Raw genomic sequence first — 24,709 nt, forward strand, 5'->3', positions numbered from 1 at the left:
GCAGATTACCTTTCGTGACATTGAAGGGCACGGCGGCATCCTCCGTATCTTATTCCCCCTCCTCTGCCTCAGGCCTCGGGCACAGGGACTGATATACTGTCTGAGGGGCCAGAGGGCTAGGTGGGGACACGTAACGGGAGGCCTGTTGTGCTGTAATATACTGCTGTAATATCTCGTTACAGCAGCACAGTAATAACATTATCAGTTTAATTGGCTGTGAATTGAAACGCCCAGAATGGCATTTCACCCCCTTAACACCTCCCCTACCCCCTTTTTCTCAGCCCCCCTCACCATACCCACTCCTCCTAGTGATGTAGAAGTGGTTAGATTAGAGTTAGCCAATAGGCACAGATCCAGACATCAATTGAGAAGGTGAAAGGCATTAAGGCTGCTGGGAAGGGAGTGGCAGGTTGTTGATGCTGTAGCACAGTCGAACACAGACACACGGGTGAACACACACTTAGTCACATCACACACAATTAGAACATCAACAGACGCAAATTGCTAAAACATAATCCAAGCGTGGTGTGTGTGTGTCTGTACTGTGTATTCCAATCAAACTGCTGTTCCTCTGTGTATAGAATTGTCTGTGACAGCCTGTTTTCACCTTGCTACCCACCATCCCCTCTCCCTGTCTACTAATACATGTTCATTAGTGTGGCCTTGTGCTGTGTCACATGGGTTGCCAGTGTGACACACTGCTGCTGGTGTCATCGGCCAGTGTCCCTGTCTGAGGTGCCTGTCACCTGACATGGTGGCACTCAGGTGCTTCTTGACTGAAGAGTACTGTGATTCCTGACATTGTTCATGTTAATTCTGTCACATTAGGGAAAGGGGGATACCTAGTCAGTTGCGCAACTGAATGCTTTCAACCGAAATATGTGTTCCGCATTTAACCCAACCCCTCTGAATCAGAGCGGTGCGGGGGAGGAGCTGCCTTAATCCACGTCATCGGTGCCTTGCACAAGGGCAGAACAGCAGATCTTTCCACCTTGCCGGCTCGGGGACTCGAACCAGCGACCTTTCCACTAGGCTACCTGCTGTTGCCAGGGGAAACGTCTAGTGTGCTGTAGAAAGGAGAGGGAGGATAGAGTAATGCCACATTCAGTCTTTGCCTTTATTCTTGATCAATTTGATACATTTTTATTGATCATCAGTTTCTGCTATATTTGGATATCTGGCACAGTCAGAGCTATTGAATGTTCCAGCTGACATTTTATGTCACTTTAATATGTGGTAAGATGACATTCCAGCATCCCTAGTGGCTGTGCTATCCTACCCTATCCTAATTAGCCTGCTGTTTCACTACCAGACAACAGGCAGGTGCTTGTCTGAGAGAGAAACAAAATGGATCCATTCATTAACACTAGGATGACAGTTGCAGAGGTTTGCCAGCTTGTACGGTGAAACTGCAGCCTCAACCGTGTCTAAAACTGGAGGTGTTGACACGGTCGGAGATGATACTGAGTGTGCTGTTAATGAAATGTGTCAGCGAGCGATTTTGTGTGTGTGTGTGTGTGTGTGTCTGCACTATATTGTGAGTGGTGATAATGTAATGTCAGTGTGTTGGTTTTAGGTCTCTTGTGAACAGTAGTTGATGTCAAATGACAAATTCTGTCAGTGTGTGGGAATGTAGTATACATGACTACATGACACCTCTCTGTCTCTCCTTCCCAGGTGGCAGCTCCACAGAGGGTGACGGGCTGTTTGAGGGCGACTACGGGGGGCCTCCTCTCCCGGTGACCGAGGGCATGCAGCACATCCGTATCATGGAGGGCGTGTCACGCTCGCTGCCCTCCTCCCCCCTACTCTCCCACCAGGCCCTCAACATGAGACTGCAGCCCACCAAGAGGCTCCCAGGTAGTTACTCAACCACTGGTCCTAGTTCAGTTTTGGTCTGTAGACTCACTAGGGGAGGTTTGGCATAAACAAACTTACTGCTGTCCTTAGTTCAGTACTACTGTGTGGACAAAGCGAGAAGTATCAAGGAGCCTTGTTTTGTGCCTGCTGCATGTAGATTTGGTATTGAAGGTGCGAAGATGGTTGCTTAACGCTGACGACATCTCCCACTTGATTCTAACTCCATTTGAACTGTATTCAGGGTCTCAGGATCAGACATGTCACACTGAACTGAATTACATTTCTGGACAGTTCATCCTATTCAAGTAGAACACTGTGTCCCTTTTGAAGATGACCCAATTAGATTCACAGAGGGCTGCTCTGCTTATCACAACACTTTCATATTATCTGAGAATTGTCCCCACAATACAGTATGACGCCTGTCCTCATAAGGCTGGTTTTGCCTCCCTGCTGACTCCTCATTATGGTACTGAGATAAGGCCCAATGGGTGAATGAGGACCTGTCACCCCCTCGCTGAGCACCCCACTGCTTTACCATTCCACTGGGGTAAACTCATACCCCCCCCCCCAGGATGGTTAATGCCAGGGTGTTTGCGATAGGGGAGCGGCTGTGTGTAATTCTGAGGTAGAGGAGAGATAGGAGTGTGTAAGTGATGGTGTGTATGAGAAAATGAAGTGTGTGTGTGCGAGAGAGAGAGATTGGAATGGCATGTTTTTTGATGGCATGTCATGTGAATGTGTGACGTGGGAGTATTTGTCTATGGATAGCAGGGTGCATCGTAATATGACTGAAAGGTGGGAAAGTGTGTGACAAAGAGACTGGCATATTGGGTCCTTGAAAAGCACTATAAAAGTACCTATTATTATATAACAATGTGTTGGTTTTTCATGTGCAGGTATTTCAAGTGAGGGATTTCCATGAGAAGCTCTTGGTAGTTCTTGTTTTCCACAGTATTATTCATCTCCCTGCAATGTCAGAGTTAAGAGGCTTTCAAGAAGCCCAAAAGTTATCCATGTCAAATCCTCCATCTCCCTTTTAGCCTCATAACCCTACATCACTTACTCCGGTTAGTTCAGGGTGCATTGTGGGAAACGCATAATGTTACATCTCGGCGGGAAGCTGTGGCTGTTAAAGAGGCTGGTAAGCCGACTGTGACATCGCTCCTCGACACTGTCTGGCCCAGATAACATAACAAGGCGTCTCTCTGAAATCTGCCCCATAGATGGCAACAGGCCACCATTTCACAAGCTGGCCATCAAAACAGGCGAGGACCACAACAGGCTTGTGAAGATGAAAGGCTCTAATTGGATAGTTATTTTCAATACAGCTTCTCCACCAAGATAAGATGGCGCTCACAGTGTAGTTCTCTGTTCAGGCCACCAGGGTGTACTAGTCTGGGTTTTCCCTTTTTTCTTTATCACTCTCCATTTTCCCTCTTCCATCCATCCTCAGAGAGGGCGAGACAGCCGGTGAATCATTATGTGGTGGGAATGTTGCAAGCACTCTTAATTGTTCACCTTATGAAGTGACTGGTCAGGGTGTTTCACCATGCTCATAAGGGTCACAAACAAATGTGCGAGAGTGTCAAAGGGTGTGACGTGTATTTGGAGGAAGTGGAGCAGGACACAGATTTGAATATTAATATACAGTATAATATTAAAAGAAAACACTAAATCAGACTTCACCTCTGAAGTGTCTTTTTAATTTCAACATTCTCTAGCTCTCTCTCTTTCTCTCCCCCTCTTCCTCTGAATCCACCAGGTATTGGCAGGCACCCAAAAGGCTAGGGCACATTGGATCATTGTCCTCGGTTTAGCCTAACAAGACCATTTCAAACATTCCAAACGTCAACAATCCCTATAGATACAGGATAGTATATGTACAACAAAACGACTTGAACAAATAAATACCAGATGAAATGAATGATATCTGTGACTGAGCTATCAGGTCACATACTGTATGAATATTAAATAATCAAATATACATTAGTCGGCAGAGAAAGCCTTCCATGCCATAACAATCCTAAAACAACAGTTCATATCAGTTATGACGCAGGCAGCAACCATTTCTCGCACACACTCACACTAGCAGACGAGTGGGAAAAGGCTACACGCAACACACAATTTTATTTAATTTTTTATTTAACTCGACAAATCAGTTAAGAACAAATTCTTATTTACAATGACGGCCTACCCCGGCCAAACCCTAACCCGGACGACGCTGGGTCAATTGTGCGCCGTCCAATGGGACTCACAATCACGGCTGGTTGTGATACAGCCAGGAATCGAACCAGGGTCTGTAGTTACGCCTCTAGCACTGGGATGCAGTGCTTTAGACTGCTGCGCCACATGGGAGCCCCCATGACGTTTACAAAACATTATTGAAAACAAGTCATTGTAAAGAGGGAGAGTGTTTATGGGGGAAAGCCCAACAGAAACAACAGTTTGGAGTGGAACAATGAGTCTTGATAAGGGGTCAGGAAAAAATTGAGATGTTGGGCCTTTGTTAGGGGTTTCATTTTGCCTTGTTTTCAAGGTCTGTTTATCTGTCTACGGCTTTCTGTGTCCATCTGTGTTTGACAAACATAAAACAGCCTAGTCATATTCTTAAAGCGTATTATCTCAAACTACCTCCCATGAGTCCATATCAAATCTAGCTTTATTCTCTCATGCGTGTCCAATATGCTCTGGTGGATTTAAGATAATATAATCTCTTAATGTCTTTGTCCTGGGTCAGGCCTGTTAGGGAGGGAATTAAACAGTGATTACTGATTAGGTTTTAAGTGGAGCAGCTCTCACTGGACACCAGCAGGCAGCTGAGATGGATGGATCCTGATAGCCAATTGGATTTCCTATCCGTCTCACACTGAAATGTTTTCGAGGCATTATTCCCACATTTTTCACCTTGGAAACAAAAGGGTTGGCTATATGGCGTGCTCAGACACGCTAATGATGGCAATCAATGGGAAAGATGCCTCCTGCCAGGGACTGAATATTGGCTTTTGACCTCTTAACCCCTGAAGTTGACCCCATTGCTTGAATTAAAAGCTTTGTCTGTGGTTCTGTTTTGACACAGAGACACACACAGATAGAACAACATTGTTTTGACAAAAAAAAAGATTATTCTTACATCCCTTCCATGAGGTATCTTATAACCACTCACCTGACATGACTGGAATCAGTGAAAACAAAGCTGAAGATCATTTTTACTTCATATTTGATTACTTCAAGTTAGAGAAGAAGGATGGATGCACAGAGGATGTATCTAAAAGAGCTCAAGAGAGAAATGAGAGCACAAAGAAAGACATGTAGCGAGTGTAAGATTCAGAGATAGTGGGTGGAGAGAGATGAGGAGACAGAGAGAACTACTCACCCGGACACCATTAGTGGAGCGGCCGGTTAGCTAATCCAACAGTGTCTGAACGGAATAAGGGCTGGAGATTCAATTATGAGCCTGGGAGCCAGTCAATAGGCATGTGGCGCAGACCGCTTGAGTGCTCTCGCTGTTGGTGGCAGTCACTCACTATGGTGTAGCCTAGCCATTCTACTCCCCTGGGAGCTGCCAGGCCTGGGTGCCCAGAACGTGGCAGTGTTTCCCCTTAGTCTAATTTAGGTGGGGCGAGCCTCCCCATGTAGCTATGCTGTTGTCCCCATTTTCCTGTTGCCATCCACCTAAGGAAAAATGGTATTAGGATTTTGCCTTGAATGTTCTCTACTCAGTGGTGGTCTATTAGGAATAATCCCTAAAGATAACCTATTGCTATGAGACTGATTAAGTGCTTGAGGAAAGTGAATGTCACGAGAATTTTCAATCCCAATGATAATAACTAACAATCAATTAAGCTTTGACCAATCCCCAAGGTTTGTAAGACCCTGGGTTTAATAATAATTACGCAAACTTCCAGGGAATTTACTAACAATTTACTAAATTACTCACGATAAACGTTCACAAAAAGCATAACAATTATTTTAAGAATTATAGATAGAGAACTCCTCTATGCACTCAATATGTCCGATTTTAAAATAGCTTTTCGGATGAAGCACATTTTGCAATATTCTAAGTACATAGCCCAGCCATCACGGGCTAGCTATTTAGACACCCGGCAAGTTTAGCCTTCACCAAAATCAGATTTACTATAAGAAAAATGGTCTTACCTTTCCTGTTCTTCGTCAGAATGCACTCCCAGGACTTCTACTTCAATGACAAATGTTGGTTTGGTCCCAAATAATCCATCGTTATATCCAAACAGCGGCGTTTTGTTCGTGCGTTCTAGACACTATCCCAATGGTAAATCAGGGTCTCGCGCATGGCGCATTTCGTGGCAAAAAAATTCTAAATATTCCATTACCGTACTTCGAAGCATGTCAACCGCTGTTTAAAATCAATTTTTATGCACTTTATCTCGTAACAAAGCGATAATATTCCGACTGGGAATCTGCGTTTCGGTAAAAAGAGGGAAAAACAGAAAAGCGGGGGCGGCCAGTGCACACGCCTTTTGTCTGCTGATAGACCACTTAGCAAAAGCGCTCGTGTGTTTCAGCCAGGGCTTTGAATTACGTCATTCAGGTTTTTACCCGGGCTCTGAGAGCCCATTGGAGCCGTAGGAAGTGTCACGTAACAGCAGAGATCCTTTGTAATGAATAGAGATGACAAAGAATGCCCTTCTTTGTGGTCAGACAGGGTACTTCCTGTACAGAATCTTCTCACGTTTTGGCCTGCCAAATGAGTTCTGTTATACTCACAGACACCATTCAAACAGTTTTAGAAACTTTGGAGTGTTTTCTATCCAAAGCTAATAATTATATGCATATTCTAGTTTCTGGGCAGGACTAATAATCAGATTAAATCGGGTACGTTTTTTATCCAGCCGTGAAAATACTGCCCCCTAGCCATAAGAGGTTAACTTCTATGGGCTACGTGGGACGCTAGCGTCCCACCTGCGGGACATAGCCAGTGAAATATCAGGGCGGCAAATTCAAAACAACAAAATGTCATAATTCAACTTTCTCAAACATACAACTATTTTACACCATTTTAAAGATACGCTTCTCCTTGATGTAACCACATTGTCCAATTTCAAAAAGGCTTTACAGCGAAAGCAAAACATTAGATTATGTTAGGAGAGTACATCGACAAAAATAATCACACAGCCATTTTCCAAGCAAGGACATGTGTCAATAAAACCCAAAACACAGCTAAATGCAGCACTAACCTTTGACAATCTTCATCAGATGACACTCCTAGGACATTATGTTACAAAATACATGTATGTTTTGTTCAATAAAGTTCATATTTATATCCAAAAACAGCATTTTACATTGGCGCATGATGTTCAGAAAATGTATTCCCACCAAAACGCCCGGTGAATATGCACATCAATTTACAAAAATACTCAAAAATACTCATCATAAACGTTGAAAATATATAACAATTATTTAAAGAATTATAGATAGACTACTCCTGAATGCAACCGCTGTGTCAGATTTTAAAATAGCTTTACAGAGAAAGCGCATTTTTTTAATATTCTGAGTACATAGCTCGCCATCACAGAAAGCTATACAGACACCCGCCAAGTTCGGGGCAACCTAAACTCAGAATTAGTATTAGAAATATTCTCTTACCTTTGCTGATCTTCATCAGAATGCACTCCCAGGACTGCTACTTCCACAAGAAATGTTGTTTTTGTTCGAAATACTCCATATTTATGTCTAAATACCTCCGTTTTATTCGTGCGTTCAGAGACAAAGTCAAAATGTTCCATAACCGTACTTAGAAGCATGTCAAACGCTGTTTAAAATCAATCTTCATGGTATTTTTTGCGTAAAATTGCGATAATATTCTAACCGGACAATAGCGTATTCATTCAAGGAGAAAAAGAAGGAACAGCGCGCTCACGGGATCGAGCATATCCAATCCCTTTGTTGCCAGGCAGTCCACTCAGTAACTGAGCTTCTATTATCTGCCCAGTGACAGGAGAATGCTCAAACCACTTTCTGAAGGCTGTTGACAGCCAATGGAAGCCTTAGGACGTGCAACGTCACCCACAGACACTGTAGTTTCGATAGAGAATCAAAAGAAGAACTACAATTCTCAGACTTTCCACTTCCTGCTTGGATTTTTCTCAGGTTTTTGCCAGCCATATGAGTTCTGTTATACTCACAGACACCATTCAAACCGTTTTAGAAACTTCAGAGTGTTTTCTATCCAAATCTACTAATAATATGCATATTCTGGGCCAGAGTAGTAACCTGTTTAAATTGGGTACGTTTTTCATCAGGCCGTGAAAATACTGCCCCCTACACCCCAACAGGTTAATTATTCATTATACATGCTACATAAACTAATAATCACTATTAGTTAAGTTTCAGGGTGGAATTCTTTAATCATTACCTTATCAGTGAATGACGAGAGAGACTGAGAAAAGAGGGGCGTCATGTTCCCCTGGTAACCACATTAGCCTTTCTAGTTAACCATCTTTGCCCGGCTCTCTCTTCCCACCTTCCTTCCTGTGCCTGCCATTGGCTATAGCTTTCAGCATTGTTTACTCTCTAATTGTTGTCCTTTACACTCCCCCCTTTCCTTCTGCCTCCCACATTGTTACTGTGACAACAGAAGTTCAACGCACACTTCTTTTGCTGGATTTAGACATCCAGTTCCTTCAAAGTATTCATACCCCTTTTTCCACATTTTGTTGTGTTACAGCTTGAATAAAACGTGTATTACATTGAGACTGTCACTAGCCTACACACAATACCCAATAATGTCAAAGTGGAATTATGTTTTTAGAAATGTTTAAAAAATTCATAAAAAATGTAAAACTGAAATGTCTTGAGTCTAAGTATTTAACCCCTTTGTTATAGCAAGTCTAAATAAGTTCAGGAGTCGTGTTTGCAATAAGGCACTAAAGTAAAACTGCAAAAAATGTGGAAAAGAAATTAACTTTATGTTCTGAATACAAAACGTTATGTTTGGTGCAAACACATCACTGAGTACCACTCTTCATATTTTCAAGCATGGTGGAGGCTGCATCATGTTATGGGCATGCTTGTCATCGGCAAGGACTTGGGAGTTTTTTATGATAAAAAGAAACAGAATAGAACTAAGCACAGGCAAAATCCTAGAGGAAAACCTGGCTCAGTCTGCTTTCTAAAAGACTGGGAGACAAATTCAGCAGGACTATAACCTAAACCACCAAGGCCAAATATACACTGGAGTTGCTTACCAAGATGACATTGAATGTTCCTGAGTGGCCTAGTTACAGTTTTGACTTGAAATCGGCTTGAAAATGGCTGTCTAGCAATGATCAACAACCAACTTGACAGAGCTTGAAGAATTTTTTTAAAGAATAATGTGCAGATATTATACTATCCAGGTGTGCAAAGCTCTTAGAGACTTACTCAGAAAGAGTCACAGCTGTAATCGCCGCCAAAGTGTTTTGACTTGGGTGTATATACTTATGTAAATGTGATTTCTGTATTTCATTTTCAATAAATTTGCAAAAATATCTAAACATCTTTTCACTTTGTCATTATGGGGTATTGTGTGTATATGGGTGAGGGGGGAAAAAATGATTTAATCAATTTTGAATTCGGGCTGTAACACAACAACATGTGGAATAAATACTTGCAGAAGGCTCTGTATACTTGTTGATTGTCTCTCCCTCATTTATCCATGCCCTGTACAAACATACTCTTTTACCACCGCCACACTAACCACCACACTAATGACAGCAGGCTCTGGAAATAAAGGAATGCTTAGAGGACGAGTTCCTTTCTACCCCCACCTTTCCCTCTATCACCGGCTGGGGAGCCTGGGGGGTATGACGTGATTGGAGGGATGCTACTGCCTCACTTCCTCCCTCGCCTCCCCTGTCAGGTGACTGCCATTAAACATGCTGTACTCTGCTACCTCTCTCTCATTCACTCCCTCTGTGTCCACGTCACACGTCATCTGTGAAGGGACAAAAAATTAGGCTTCAGTTTGAGAGCGGAGGAAAGACGCTGCTCAGAGCTGAGAATTGGTTTGAATGGAAAGTTGATTATCCTCCCCTCCTGGGATTGTTTGTCAACAATTCATGCAGAACAGAAGAAATTTGGGTTTTATTTTCTCAAGCTTTTACTGAGGGAAGGATTTAGTTAAATGGTGAGAACCCTTCCAATAAGTCTGCTTTTCTCTTCTCGTTCTATCACTCTCTTACTCTGGAGGGTAGTGTGTGAGGAGATGCCGTGATTTATATTTGAATATGTTATAATTGCATGTTATTTTGTTGCATGTCTTATGTATGTATATTTCTCGATGACTGTGTATACTTGTGTGTTTTAAAGAAAACATACTTGTGTCTGGGCCTTTGCGAGATAATGTACTGTAGCCAATAGACATTCAGAGAAGCCACCACCTCAACCCACAGGTGTATCCCCCTGGGAAATCCTATAGCCAAGCCAAAGCCAATCAGAACCGGTGTAGGCGGTCATGGCAACTCTGAACACACTCTGAGGCACCTATCGGTCGTCAAGGAAACCGCTTACATAAGAAGAACCCACGCGGAGGAAGGAAGTCAGTGGCACCCTCAGGGACACGGGCAGCTGTCACTCTTTCACACACGTAAAGGAACAGTCAGTCCTTGTTAGGGAGACTAATCACGCTACACCATCTCCACCACTACTCCATATCATCTCAGATGTATCAACAGTGACACATACTACTGGCAGCAATGGACTGACCAGATGTCCACGGTCAAATGTAAAGAAGACTGTCCCAAAGGAGGTTTGATAAGAAAGAAATGTGCTTTTTGTTAAAGTCGGATGCTCAGACAGAACAAAATGCAGACAGGAAGCAGGTTTACGTCCAACCTTTTTTTATGCAAGTAAAGTACATGTCGTGAAAATATTTTTTTTCTGTGAACTTTCCAAATGTCGGCAAAACAAAATACGCTAGACAAACTGGGATCTTTTTATGTCTAAAGCTAATTATGCGAGAAATGGAGGATGAAACACCTTTTTATGTGCAGATGTTTATATAATAACCATCATATCGAAGTAAACTTGGATTCTCATGATGATATGTTGTGGTCCTCCCACTACGACTCGGCAGTTTATTAGGCTACAGATTTGTTAAATTATGATGAACTTGACAGGGTGGTGAAAGTGCAAGGTGATGAGCTTGATGCTTCTTTCCAATAAATATTGAGGTCATATTCTGGTGACATGATCATCGATGCTTGGCTACCGTTTGACAAATAAAAATAATCAAGCTCTTTAGTCCATAATAATCTCATCCTGTAGGCTATACCCGCATTGTATGTGCAAGCTGTTGGCTAGAGCGCACGTGGGAACATTCGCTATATAACACATTTTAGGAAACACATCAGCAGAGTTGAAAATGCAATAAAACCCCATTTAACTTGTATTTTTTATTGGGTACATGGGAATTTAACTGCGAAAGTTATTTGTATGTGCACTACATCATCACACACAGACTTTTATCTGCAACAAGTCAATTTGATGGAAACATCTCTGGTGGGAAAATGCGCATATTGTTTTTATGCAGAGTTTATAATATTTGCATGAAAATCTGTCGCCTATTGGATGGAAACCTAGCTAGTGTTGGTCATTTTGCCACTGTGGAGGTCATACCCAACTGGGGTCTTATCACAATTTAATCTGTCATTTTATTATATTCTGGAGTATTGCCTGTTTTCCATTTTTCACCTTATTGCTTTGGTGGATGAGTGTCTCGTTCAATTAGTCTTCTCACTGTAGAAACTAAATCTGTAAAATGCACAGTACAGTAGATATTCTGGTATTTAAACTTGAAACTATTTACTCTTGCTTTCCCAGCGACCCTATTGGAGATAGAAAACCATACAAACGGGCCTCTAAAGTCCTATTGAAGTCATACAGTGTGCTATTTATGCCCAATCATAAATGTCAATAGGTTTGGCCCGTTTTCCATAATTTTTCTTCCTCTTTGTTTCCTGTAAACATTATTGCTATTTAAGTGAGCGTCTATGTCATTGTCACAGCATCCGTTTGTTATTGTTATCGTTGTGTTCTGTTTACATAGCCCTGTAATACCCCATAAATGATGACTCTCATTGTACCAGCCAGGGCTGTTCAATATGACCTGTTATTGTTTTTGTAATATGACCTACCAGAGCTATTCCCGCTGAATGTCTTGTGCTGATGAAAATTGCTCTTGTAAGTCAACCCGGCTAAGCATGCCAGCTAATTGGATAATAACCGCAACAATAGCATTGGACTAATCGTCTGCACTTGCCATCTATCACCGAGCAGGCGCTAGTGACTACTCGCTTGTTAGCACTGCTCTCGTACTGTAGCATGTATGCTAGTGAGCGAGTTTCTACTGTATTTACAGAGGCCATTATGGCGTTGCACAGTCCGGTACACAATATAGCGGTGACCCTCAGTCAACTAGGCTGATGGATGACCCAATGCAGGAGGCTTCACCTCGTACCCACCTCACGTGTGACAATTCGCCCTCTAATGGCTCAGTAATGGAATGTGGGGCGTGTGTTACCGCGGCTCACATCCCAGGCCTCTCGGAGATGATGGGTCAGTGTGTGACAGCGGAGGTGTGTTGATGGGATTGTGATGGATTTGCTGGCCACCACTGACATTTTATTTTTTTTCATCTGCCGTTGTGAATGAGCAATGCTAGATCAAAGAAGTGGAGTTGCTTTTGCGGTACAGTAGCATCACGTCTGCTTTTATGAAGTGCTTTGTTTTTGTCATGGTGTTGTTTCTTAGGATTCAAGACATTGGGTTTGGCGTTCAGCATGTCTCGTGGCTAATTTGATCCTGTAGCCCAGTGCAGATGGCAGGTTCTAATTGTGCAATCTATTCAACCCCACCAGCTCCTGTTAATGAATGATCAAGACAAGACTCTTACTCCTAGGGTGTATTATGGATTAAACCCACGCTCTTCCAGCTATATTGAAGAGATGCACGACATATGATAAAGTATGTGCTGGGTACATGTACTTATGCTGACATTTATTCAGAGACACTGGCTTTTTAATCCATCTCAACTATGTCTTGACTATAGAAATCACAAATAAGGAATATCCTACTCTCACACACAAACGAGTGCTGCACACGCACGATTGCACACGTGACCCGCTTCTCGGCCGACCTGTACGTGCTGTGCAGACCGCTCGCTCACAAACATATTTTCTTACTCTGTAATCTCGTTAGCAGGATTTATGAATCCATCATAGTGACAGCCCAGCCCCTGTAGAGGAGGGTATTGTAAAGCCCCTTCTCTTCTTAGAAAGTGCTGCCGCAGAGAAATGTCACATCTGTCCCTGGAGGGATTTTCTACGCCCATGATGCACTTACACCATCTTATTAATTCCCTTCGTATTGCCCCCATCCGCTAACCTACACACTCCTCCTTTTCTCTCATTGGCTTCCGGTAAGCATAAGCTTTAATGGAAGGTGTGTCCTTTGGCGTTCTGGTGCGATGGGGAGGTTCTCTCTGGGCTTGACAGCTGGCGGGCAGAGTTGGCATCTCCATCCAATGAGGAATAGCCAGGAGAGAACAAGGACGTAGCATTGTTAGCAGTGGTTTTTGTAGTAGTGCCTGTGATGCGACCCAGTGTTTACTGGTTCAGTGTATTCGCTGTTCGACGGGCTTATGTAAGTTGTTGCATGCCAGAAAGTGGTTCTTAACCCAATTCTCTGTCTCTAAATATCTCACCATTATAAATAGAAATGCAACATCTGGCATTCAGATCTGATTGTTCAGTTCTTCAGCCATAATGAGGTAGTGCTATTGCAGAGAATAGACACTAAATATGTTATCTTGGGATTATTAAACAGATTTCTCACATGTCGTTGCCAGACCTTGAAGCTAGGAGAGAGCAAAGATGACAGACCGGATTTGTCTCCTTGAAATGTGTTGGTTAGAGTGGAGCATGGAGGCATATGCCAATCCACCAGGAAGACATCTCCATACTGTTCTAACCTGAGGAACGATTTTACTCCTAGAATGACACTTCCTTGGAAAACAAGTAACCCTTTACACAGTCCTCTCAGTAAACACATTGGTTGGTTCAAAAGCGAGGTCGGTATCACTTTTTAGTGGATCCTGAGGAGAATTGTCTCACCCACTCCAAGAGCAGTGTTTTTACATGACAGGACTATGTTGTCTTCAAGCTGCAATCAGTTTTCTGGCAACTTTTACCTCACAGAACCTCCCCTTAAACCCCTGGAAGGAGTTGAACTCCAGCTAAACTCAAGCAAGGGACCTTGAAACAGCACATAGTTCTTTGTTAGCTTTTGAGGAGTGTGGCTACTCTTGCCCAGACAACTACTGTAGCTCTCATGCCAGATTTCACTGTCTTTTTTCTGGCCTAAGGATGATGGAAGTATATGAGCTCCGAACACTTTGAAGTCCCGCCCGGGGAGGGGAAACCATATTGCGGTGTTCTCCCATTTAACGAATGACAGCTCGTCCCAGCAGACAGACGGTTTGAGAAATGTTGTATACCCAAGAGCAGATCTCCAGTCAAACTCCAGAGAGTTCACTGATCAACTCCGCTGTCACTTTTCAGGGATTCATACCATCTACATGTCTTAAATTAATTGTCCAGTGAAAATCTCATTTTTTAATATTCTGTTAACTTACAGTGCATGCGGAACCTCGTGAATGACGCAGCGGTATAAGGCACTGCATCGCAGTGCTAGAGGCGTTACTACAGGCACAGGTTCGATCCCGGGCTGTGTCACAGTCGGCCGCGACTAGGAGACTCATGAGGCGGCGCACAATTGGCTCAGCGTTGTCTGGGTTAGGGGAGGATTTGGCCGGCCAGGATGTCCTTCTCCCATTGCGCTCTACATTTACATTTACGTCATTTAGCAGACACTCTTATCCAGAGCGACTTACAAATTGGTGCATTCACCTTATGATATCCAGTGGAACAACCACTTTACAATAGTATATCTATATCCTTTTTGGGGGTGGGGGGGTTTAGAAGGATTACTTTATCCTATCCCAGGTATTCATGCTAGCGACTCCTGTGATGGGCCGGGCGTATGCATGCTGACTTTGATCGCCAGTTGTACGGTGTTTTCCCGACACGTTTGTGCGGCTGCCTTCCAGTTTAAGTGAGCAGTGTGTCAAGAAGCAGTGCGGCTTGGCAGGGCCTTTCCAAATCATGTCCAATCAATTGAATTTACCACAGGTGGACTCCAAGTTGTAGAAACATCTCAAGGATGATCAATGGAAACAGGATGAACCTGAGATCAATTCGAGTCTCATAGCAAAGGGTCTGAATACTTATGTAAATAAGGTATTTCTGTTTTAAATTTTTAATACATTTGCAAAAAAAAATCTGTCTTTGCTTTGCCATTATGGGGTATTGTGTGAAGATTGATGAGGGAAACATTTATTTGATCCATTTTAGAATAAGGCTGTAATGTAATTGTGGGGAGAAAAAGTCAAGGGATCTGAATATTTTCCAAATGCACTATATACCCAAATAATGTTGTTAACTCATCCTATACTCATATTTGTGGCCAAAGCAAAAAAAAAAAACATTAGAAAAAACCCACCTCAAACTCGAACAGACTGTTTAAAAAATGCTCACTATTTCCTCATAGAGGAGGATTAGCTGGCCAATCGGCGGTCTACTCGCATTAATATTTTTTATGACCACACCGTTCTGTTGTTGGGGTACACCCACACCCTTCCAACACAGAAAAGCTGATTTTTTAACAAACTTAATTAAAACATTTAGGAAGGAAAACTATTTCACTCATTGTAATTCATTATTATAGGTCATAGTTCATAGAAATCTGGAAAAGCTGGACAGTTACTTTAAAAAGAGAGAGAAGAAAGGACTGCAATAGCACAGCTGGAATACTTTTGTCTTGTAGTATCATTCTGGAGAGGATGATGACGTCTCCTCCTAACTGTTGCCCACTGGAAGCTTAAAGGAGAGCGGGCTTTGACCATTAGCTGATATTCCTGTCTATTTTATTCCCTCATCCATTTAAACATTTTCTTAGGATGCTGTGTTTGTCATGGCTCTCGCTCCGAATGACACAGTCGTCTGAAACCGCTTCCCCACAGCCCAGAGTGGGATTCTCTTATACGTCTGTCAACTCTCTCCAGCTCCACATAGTAGGCCAAGATTTGGTGCACTGGCTGGCATCTCCAAAAGCTGCCTGGTGAACTCACATAGTCTTCACATCTGCTTGTCAAGAAACAAACTGTGGAAGGACTGACTTTGTAATCACTTGTCCAATCTATAAATATTCCCACTGTTCTCACATTGTGAAAGCTGGACGAAAACCTGCTGTGGTCAGAATACTGCTACATTAAAACTCAGGGAGCATCTATTCTTAACAGTTTGTGGGCATTCCCCTTTCTTTTCACATGTCAAAGAGACAGATGTGATTTAGTTGATTTCTTTTGTTTTTCAAAGCACAATTAATGCAATGCATGCTTGAATTGCCACCAACATATGTCTTAAACTTTTCACTTTATGAGTTTCATGTTTCCTAATTACTCCCTTTGTATTCCCCACCCCGGGGCAGAGAAACAACCTATTTTTGTTTGAATTCCGTGTCTGTTCCTACTAATTTTATACTTGTTTTCAAGAGTTGTCTCTAGGCTTGTTGCAACAACATTTTATAGTTACCATATTTATGTGTTGTGTGTTAACTTATACACGCAAAATCAGATGACACCCAGTGCTGACTGTAAGTGCAGCTGTTGTGGCTGGATGTAGATGTCTTGGTAAAGCTAACAAACAGCAGGTATGGTATCTTGTTGCATAAACAAGACAAGGCCATCCACTGACCCTACCAGACATGCAGGGATGACAGATTGGCCGTCTCTTAAAAGCAGTGACACATGACCCACCCTGACTCCGACACCCCCTTGTCCGCTGCCGATGGCTCTCGGGGAGGCAAGGTCAAAGGGGTGATGACCCTGGGCCCCTCGTTTGACCGTCCCCGTGACCCAACAACAGAGTAACTATACCCTCCCCCCTACACAGCCTGAGTTGACACACTTCCCATAAGCATTTCCATCTGTGCTCTGGTCCTCCTCTTCACAAGCCAGCCCTCTCTCTCTTTCTCTGTCTGGTTAGTGGTTCCCTCTCTCCTCCTCTCTGTGGCTCCCTGCCCTTTTTCTGTCTGTCTTTCTTTCTCTGTGAATGTATGTGTGTGCTTGTGGAACCATTTTTGGAGGGGGGGGTCTTCCCATTCCAGAATTGGAGCTTTCCCTCCGTACGTTAACCTCTCCCTGTGCCAAGAATACTGACCTGGATATGCACTGTTCCGGTAAGCCTGACCCCTTCTGTCAGTCAGGACCTTGTGTGTGTGTGACGTTTCTCCCAACTTTAACAGCACTTTTTCATAAAGAAAGGCAGAGAGCAATGCTGAGGTCGGTGAATGAGTTTGGTGGTTTCTCGCTGGCCCCCCTCCCTCCCTCTCTCCCTCCTTTCTTCCCTTGCTCTGTGGTGTTTGGACTCCAACCCTTTCAGACTCCTTATGGTTTCTGTTGAAGTCTCAGCCAGTGGTATTCTCTGAAGACTTACAGAACAACCAAACCGCCAGCGCAGGCCTCGCCTCCCCCCTCCACCGTCCCAGCTCCAATGTAGGAAAAAAGAACCAGGACAAAGCAGACCAGCTCATTTTACATCAGACTACTGGAACTATACAGACCCATTTTAGCAAGGGCTGCTTTTGCGCTCATTGTGGGGGTACAACACTCTTACCTATCATGGATTGCTCCGCATCAATGAGGAAGATGTGTGTCCGCACAGGGGTGAGGTGTTCGCGACAAAGGTGTTTGCGGCGGCGCCGGGAACAGGGTTGTGGAGGTGACGCTATGGCAACAGGAGTCGGTCATGCCTCCTCGTTACTCCGGAGATTGTTGTCGGATATCTGCTGTTTGTTCCATGGGCACACCTCAGAGCTGCCTCGCATTGAGACAGGCCACACTGGAGGAAGTGATGGACAAGAAATGGATGGAGAAGGAGGAGGTGAGAATAGAGGGAAGAAGTAGAGAATGGAGAAGAGGTGGGGAGAGTTATTGAATGCGGACAATCGCTGTCTCATTGTCCATCGCAGCTCATTCAAAGCTCTTCTTTCTCTTTATCCCCACCTGACTCCATTAGACGATCCATAGTAATACTCAATGATTGACAGCACGTTTGACTAATAACCTCTCACTGTGCTCTGTAGTTCATAGGCCTCGTTCCTCCCCTCACCAGAGCAAGGTATCAGTGAGAGACAGGAGGCTGTGGATGATGAGGAGGCATGGCATCTGTCTGTAATAAACCCTGTGATAATGATACATATTTGACCTCCATTATCACCTCTGTCAGCTCATTACATTTGATCCATTGGAAAACCTCTGTGTGGAGTGTGTGTCACGAAGAGAGATGGAGATGGGCCAGAGGCATGGCTGAGGTGACATCCGTCTCGATTAAGGGAGATTTAGTTGGAGATGTGGAGACACAAATGGAGGGAGATCACAGCATAAATGGTGTTCGATGAGCGAGAGAGAGAGATAGGGGTGTAAATTCGGATAGTGTCTCTAGAGAAGGAAGAATATTGAGGTTTTATGTAATTTCAGTTCATTTGTGAGATATTGAGTACGCAGTTTAACTGTAACACTGTAAACAAATGATAGGTGTTTTGTTAACTCTTGCTGGCACGGGAGTGCAGCATTTAGTTGTTTAATTGCTGAAGTTACTGTCTCCACAACTGTTTTTAATACTGTCTCCAGCATATGTTGAGGGTATTTATTCCTGGATCTCCATACAGATAGACCCATCTCATTCATCGCCCAGCCTTGCCTCTCTTCCACCACCACCACCCACCCCCAGAACCTCTGAAGCCACTCCACTCTGTGCAGCTCCACTAACTCAAACCAGCTTGCTGACTTATTTTCGGACAAGTACTTTCGGAGCATAGCGCTTACGGGCATTGTGATCTTACCTCCCCTATAGGTCTATGTCTTTCTCTCTCTGTCTGCATCTGTCTGTCTTAAAAATAAAAGATCCAACTCCGACTCTCCACCAAAATTGTAATCCAAAAAAAGGGTGACCTGCCAACAAGTTCAGTATGTGTTGTTGTTAAGATGACCTGCCACTCAAACTGCTGCCTATGATGGCATTTTATTTTCAATACAAAAAAAAAACATTTCTTCAGGTGCGTTATAAGATAGTTGTGATTTGTAGAAGTACAGTAATGATTTCTAAGCATTGGAAACCTACTCCAGAGGAGTTGGGAACAATGTGTCAGTGCCATTGGAATGATAATAAAATGATTAGATTAAGGGTTCCTAGCGTCAGTCAGCGTTCTGTCGCTATTAAATGCGCTGCTGTGTGGTGGGGCGTTCTATTTCAGTGCAACGTAAGCTTTTTTCACATGCTGTTTCAAAAGGCTTTGTCACTACTGGCCTTGGAAGGAGGGGTCTACTTTCCAAGGGCTTTGCCATTCAAATGTTGGGGTTGAAGCCTGACCACCTCTGCCAGCTATGCTATCAAATCAGTCATTGGTTAATATGCCGTCACTCAAAAACCACTTAGCCAATGCTATCACCTCTCCTGTTTTGATACCCATGCGCATTACAGCTGCTGAGAGAAGGCATGAGGTTTCCTCAACCTAACTGATGTTATTTTGTTTTCTGCCGTAAACACAAACAAATAATTAACGATGTCTCTTACGGGAACCACGCTTGGTTAGAGTAGAGCTTGCTGGGAGATGGAGGAGGCGGAGACCAAGGTACTTTGGGATGTTTACGAGGGGTCCCCATGGGTCTTGTATCCCAGAGTGGAATGACTTTAACATCTGAGCTGAGGAGACGCCACCGCTGTTATTGTTTGGATTAACTAGTGAGGAAAAGGTGGACCACCATGGCAAAGGAGAACCACCATGGCAGACCAACAGAACATAGTTCATTTAGCTGTTGTGACCCTCCGCTGTCCAACTCCCCCTACTACAGACATGGCCAGTCACTAGTTAGCACAATGTTGGGAAGCTCACGAGGATGGGTTCTGTCTAAAAATGCACTTGCAGTGACCCAAGCTTGGCCTAAACTGCCCAGAACAAGCTAGTTCCCGTCTGCAGTGTGTTCTCGGGACCACTGTAACTGTGTTTTCCTTGGCAGATGAATGCAACAGGGGTCATTCAAACAGGGATAACCTGTTGGTCATAAATCCATCCTGCTCTCCTGTTAAAATTCCTGTTGCTGAAATTACCCCCCACCTCTAACCCCCGTCAGTCTCCAGCCCCCTGCAGCCAGTCTGACCTATTTAATGGCCACTGTCTACATCTCTCTCCAGGAGGGGTTAACAGCTCACTCTAGTATAGATGTGTGTTCATGTGTGTGTCTCTTCTGTTCTAGGGGGGGACATTAAGTGTCCATCCTAGTAAGGATCCAACGCTATTCAGTTATAAAGAATGTCATTGTTAGCGGCTGATACTGCTTGAGAAACGTCTGAACAGACATGTTTGATGAACAACATTTTCCAGCCATGTGCCTTGTAGAAATTTACTGTCATAATGGTGTCAGTGGTGGAATCCAGCAGTAATTATAGTCCACCAGTGGAAGAAAGACAAAGAAAGAGGTCTTGAGAGCCTGTGCGAAAGGGCTAGAGATGGAGAGAGAGATGGAAAGAAAGAGAGACTCCCTCGCGATAGTTGCCATGACGACCATCTGCATTATTGTACTCCTTCAGCAGGGTGAGATTCTGTGGCGTGAGGGAGAGAAAGGAGAACCACCAGAGCACTGTAATGTACGTGCTTCTTTTTCAGGTCCATATGTTTCATTCTGGTGAACGATAGCTGTGATCATACAGTAGTGTCAGGATTTGTATGTGTTTATTATAAAAATTCTGTGCCATTTTTAGGCTCACATGTTCTAAAAGAAAAGATTATCTCTAAAGAGCTGTTCTATTTTTTTATGTGCTTTTAGTTGGCATATTTAGGTCGAGAGAATACATTAAAATGAAGATCAATGATGCTATGCAGTCTCTTTTCTCAGCTGTGGTGCCATCGCCCTCTCTCTTAGGCATAGGTGACTAATCAGCCATTTTATAGCCAGTGTGTGTGTGCGTGTAGGTGTGTGTTCTAACAGTGACAGTACTGTGATGTGTTAAGTAAATAACACTCCCACCACTGGGCACTGGTGGTGTATTTATATCTTTTTTGGAGCCTTTAGCAAAAACAAGTGTCTGTCTGTCTGTCTGTCGTTGAGGAGTCTTATTTTGACACAGCGGAGTAGTCAACACAGGGTTGTCTCCATTGATACAAATGTATGGTCTGTGGTGGTGTAGGGGCTGTGGCTGGTGGCCACAGGTCAAACAGACCAGGCGTCCAGATGGTCCTGTTTTTATTGGTTTCCGCTACTTCCTTTGACTTGTCCATAGGACCAACAACATGTCTGTCAGAGGAGCAGAAAAAGTGCCACCTAGCCTACTCCTCTCTTTCTTCTTTCTCTGCTCAGCTCCTTCAACGATACGGGGCGTTGGTCCTCTCCCATCTGCCGTCTTTGTGTTGGACTGACCGCTGCCTCATTTGGGTGCTAAACACGTAGTGAAGATGAGTGCCGTTCTAGGGTCTTCTATTGGCTCGGAGTGCAGACTACACTGACACTTGTTTATGCTAATACAACTGTCAGCTAGTTAAATAACATCACAGAGGATTAAGCACATGCTCGGAGCATTCCAGTAGCTTGATTAACTTGATTGCCTGATGTAATATGAACATGCTGTTTAATCAAGAAGATTAGCCAGATTGTCCTTAGCATTAAGAGACGTCCTCGTGAAAGAGGGGGATATTTAAGCAGGGACAGCTCCTACTTGAACACAAGCTACTAATACGTGGCAGAAATTGTGCTTGGAATGCTCATGAAAGACAACCTTAACAGTGAGGCGAAATGAAGTCATTTTTCATCAGTCTCCTCTCCCAGACTTATTTTAGTGGTGGGGTCCTGGTCTGAATAATAGAAATGGGTTCTTAATCCTTCCAAGCCCTCCCCTTTATTCCGGTCTTCCTCAGTGTCCCAGAGCCAGTTTGCTCTCCCCAACGCTGTGCTTCCCTCGCTCCATCCCTCTGCTTCTCACATACTGTTGGATCGATGTACAGTCCACCCAACGTCCTGCCGCAGGGGATTGTGGGATAGCTTAAATTTTTTGTGAAGGACAGATTGATAGCCAGGGTGTGTAAGGGACAGTAACGTCCTCCAAGGGTATTTGTTGTAGGAACTGTAGTGTTGTGTCTGGGGGAATTGTTACGAGCTCTGTAGATTAATCTCTAAGTTATGTGTGTGTTGTGAGAGATTTGGTGGTTGTTTTTGGTAGTAGAGCAGTGCACATGATTCTTTCAATTCAACTAAACTGAGAGCAAGCCAATGGCTCTTTGACTAGATTAAGGGGTTGCCTCATTATGGTTCCGGATTGAGAACTGATCCCCTCGGGTTTAATCTGCTGCAGATCAATACATATTTCTCCTGGTATCTGTATCGCTGTACTGTGGTGTTGATCTGAATCCTTTCTCGCTCTCGCTCCCTCCCCATCTCCATCTCTCCCTCCATCCCTCCAGGTGAGGAGAGCCAGGAGCTGGGCCCCCCTCCCTCTGTGGACGAGGCAGCCAACACCCTGATGACGCGCCTGGGCTTCCTACTGGGAGACAAGATGAACGAGGGACAGCCGGGCTCACAGTACGACATGGACGACCATGACGACAGCCAGGTAGGTTACACACACGCACACTACACACACACACTACAGTACAGTAAGAGCATGGATGAACACGACCACGGACAGGTAGGTTACACACCCTTTTGTTATGCACTGTTACAGTATATTATTATTAGTTTGTCAATACTTTGGAGTCTTTAAAGACCCATCATGGCATCAGGATACAAAGTACAGGCTTTCCCTTAGATGAGTGGTACTCCAATAGTCACTACTGTAGGTGGCCAACACACAATGTGGTCCAGCTTATAAGGGCCCCACAGCTATAGAAGCACACCCCCAAACAGTGGGATGTGCAGATCACTTTCCAAGGCCTCTTAAGCATCGGAACCAAGTGGACCATTTTGTAGATTACGTCATTTGTTTACGGCAAACTCAATGGCCCCTGACACCAGTATGCGCTGGCTCAGAAGATGTTTGTGAGTTATGGATAATCTAGCTCGGAGTGAGGGACGCTAGGCTCTCCTTCACTCCTGCAGAGCAGAACCAACAGACCGTGACACAGGGCAGGGGAAGGTAACCCACTACCTCGGTTGTGAAAACTGCCCGCCGCATGCCACATTCTCTTGTCTAAGCAGTGTGCCTCCACAGAGGCCTGTCCAATGGCAGAGCCACCGGTGCTGGAGCGACTCCCCCTTAAATCCTGACCCACTTTTCCAAACTTCACACATTGGGTGCATCTTAAATAGTGCCTTCCACCTCTGGTGTCCTTCATCAGCAATGATCTGACTCTGGCCCATTTTGCCTTTATCGGTCTTTCTGATCTGTTGAGGTGAGTGGAAGGAGACGAGGAGAGCTTGTTTAGACTATTGAGATGCACCCCTTGTTCTACACAGCTCAGCAGTATGCCTTTGGTTCGGTCCTTCGTGCCAAACTGCAGTGGTAACAAAAACCCAGCCCTGGTTTTCTCAAGTCCCAGTTTAGATGCCTGCCACTCCCGCGCAAGCAGATGCAGTCTGGGTAGGCTAGGTGGGAGGGAACCTCCCGTTCTATATTCATGTCTACGGCGCCTCCCTTAACACATCCGAATCACAACAGATTTGTTATCATGACCAAGGAGCATTCCATACTTGGATGCCCTCTGTCTTGCGCCAAACCTTCACTAAGAAGTCACTCAGACCTCTGCTCATATCCTGGTCTCCCGGCCACTTCTGTGTATTTCTATGGTATTCTGACTAATCTCCCGATTTATTTTCAAATGACTGTCTAAATCAATTCGTTTTTCATTTAGAGCCAGGGCCATGGATAATTGATGAACAGATTGTCTGGAATAAGAATCCAGCATGCCTGGAGGTGGGCTTGCCTCTCTCTCCCTGCCCCTGCTCAATAGATCAAAGTATAACTGGATCTATTCTACTTGCGTGGCTCACTAAACGTATTGATATTCTACTGAATTAGAATTCATTATATTGCAAAAAATGGTTCACTCATGAAAATAATTGCATGAGTCATCAAAAGATATTAAAAAGAGATGACTCTACGGTTACACATGCACTGGAATAATATGACAGGCAAGGACTGTATCAATGAGAGAGAATGCTAGGATCAGCAATCGTCTTGTCGGTCTATGGTGGGTGCGTGTGTGTGTGTGTGTGCGTGTGGGTGCACGTGTGTGTGTAGGCTACTTTGTACATGTGATATGTCAACTGGTTGTGCCTTATCATAATTTAATCATGGCTAATTTACCTGATCATTTCTCATGGGTTGATGCAGTCCGGTGTATCACTGTACTTCAGTATAGACCTGACCCTTCCTCCCTCCCTACCAGGGCATGATGTCAGTGACCCAGCGGATCAGCCCCTGCTCCAGCCTGGCCAGCAGCACAGCCTCCCCCCCTGCAGGCAGCCCCTGCTCCACGCTACCCCCCGGAGGGGCCCCCGGGAACCACGCTTCCGGAGACTGCGCCTATGGTTCCATCACCAGCCCCACCTCCACCCTGGAGAGCAGGGACAGCGGCATCATCGGTGAGGGACAGACGCTCACTTATTTTGTGGAAGTTATGTAATGTTTCCCATGTATTTCCTGGCATTCCAAACGTTTACGGTGAAAGCCATGTTTTCTGTAACAGTTTGATATACTCATGTTTTAATTCTTTACATTTTGGAAAA

At 44.2% G+C, this 24,709-nt stretch overlaps 1 protein-coding gene across 3 annotated transcripts in view; it reads left to right on the forward strand.

Moving 5' to 3' along the window:
• The window catches only part of LOC115171274 (protein TANC2-like), a 137,424-nt gene that overhangs the window by 88,088 nt on the left and 24,627 nt on the right, over positions 1-24,709 (forward strand). For all 3 annotated transcript variants that reach the window (XM_029727928.1, XM_029727929.1, XM_029727930.1), the window contains 3 exons: positions 1,678-1,860; positions 22,447-22,595; positions 24,370-24,565. In XM_029727928.1, the coding sequence (XP_029583788.1) occupies positions 1,678-1,860; positions 22,447-22,595; positions 24,370-24,565 (528 nt within the window). The remainder of the gene's footprint in view (positions 1-1,677; positions 1,861-22,446; positions 22,596-24,369; positions 24,566-24,709) is intronic.

The sequence above is a fragment of the Salmo trutta genome, chromosome 32 (genome assembly GCF_901001165.1).
Source record: "Salmo trutta chromosome 32, fSalTru1.1, whole genome shotgun sequence".
NCBI classification, from domain to species: Eukaryota; Metazoa; Chordata; class Actinopteri; order Salmoniformes; family Salmonidae; genus Salmo; species Salmo trutta.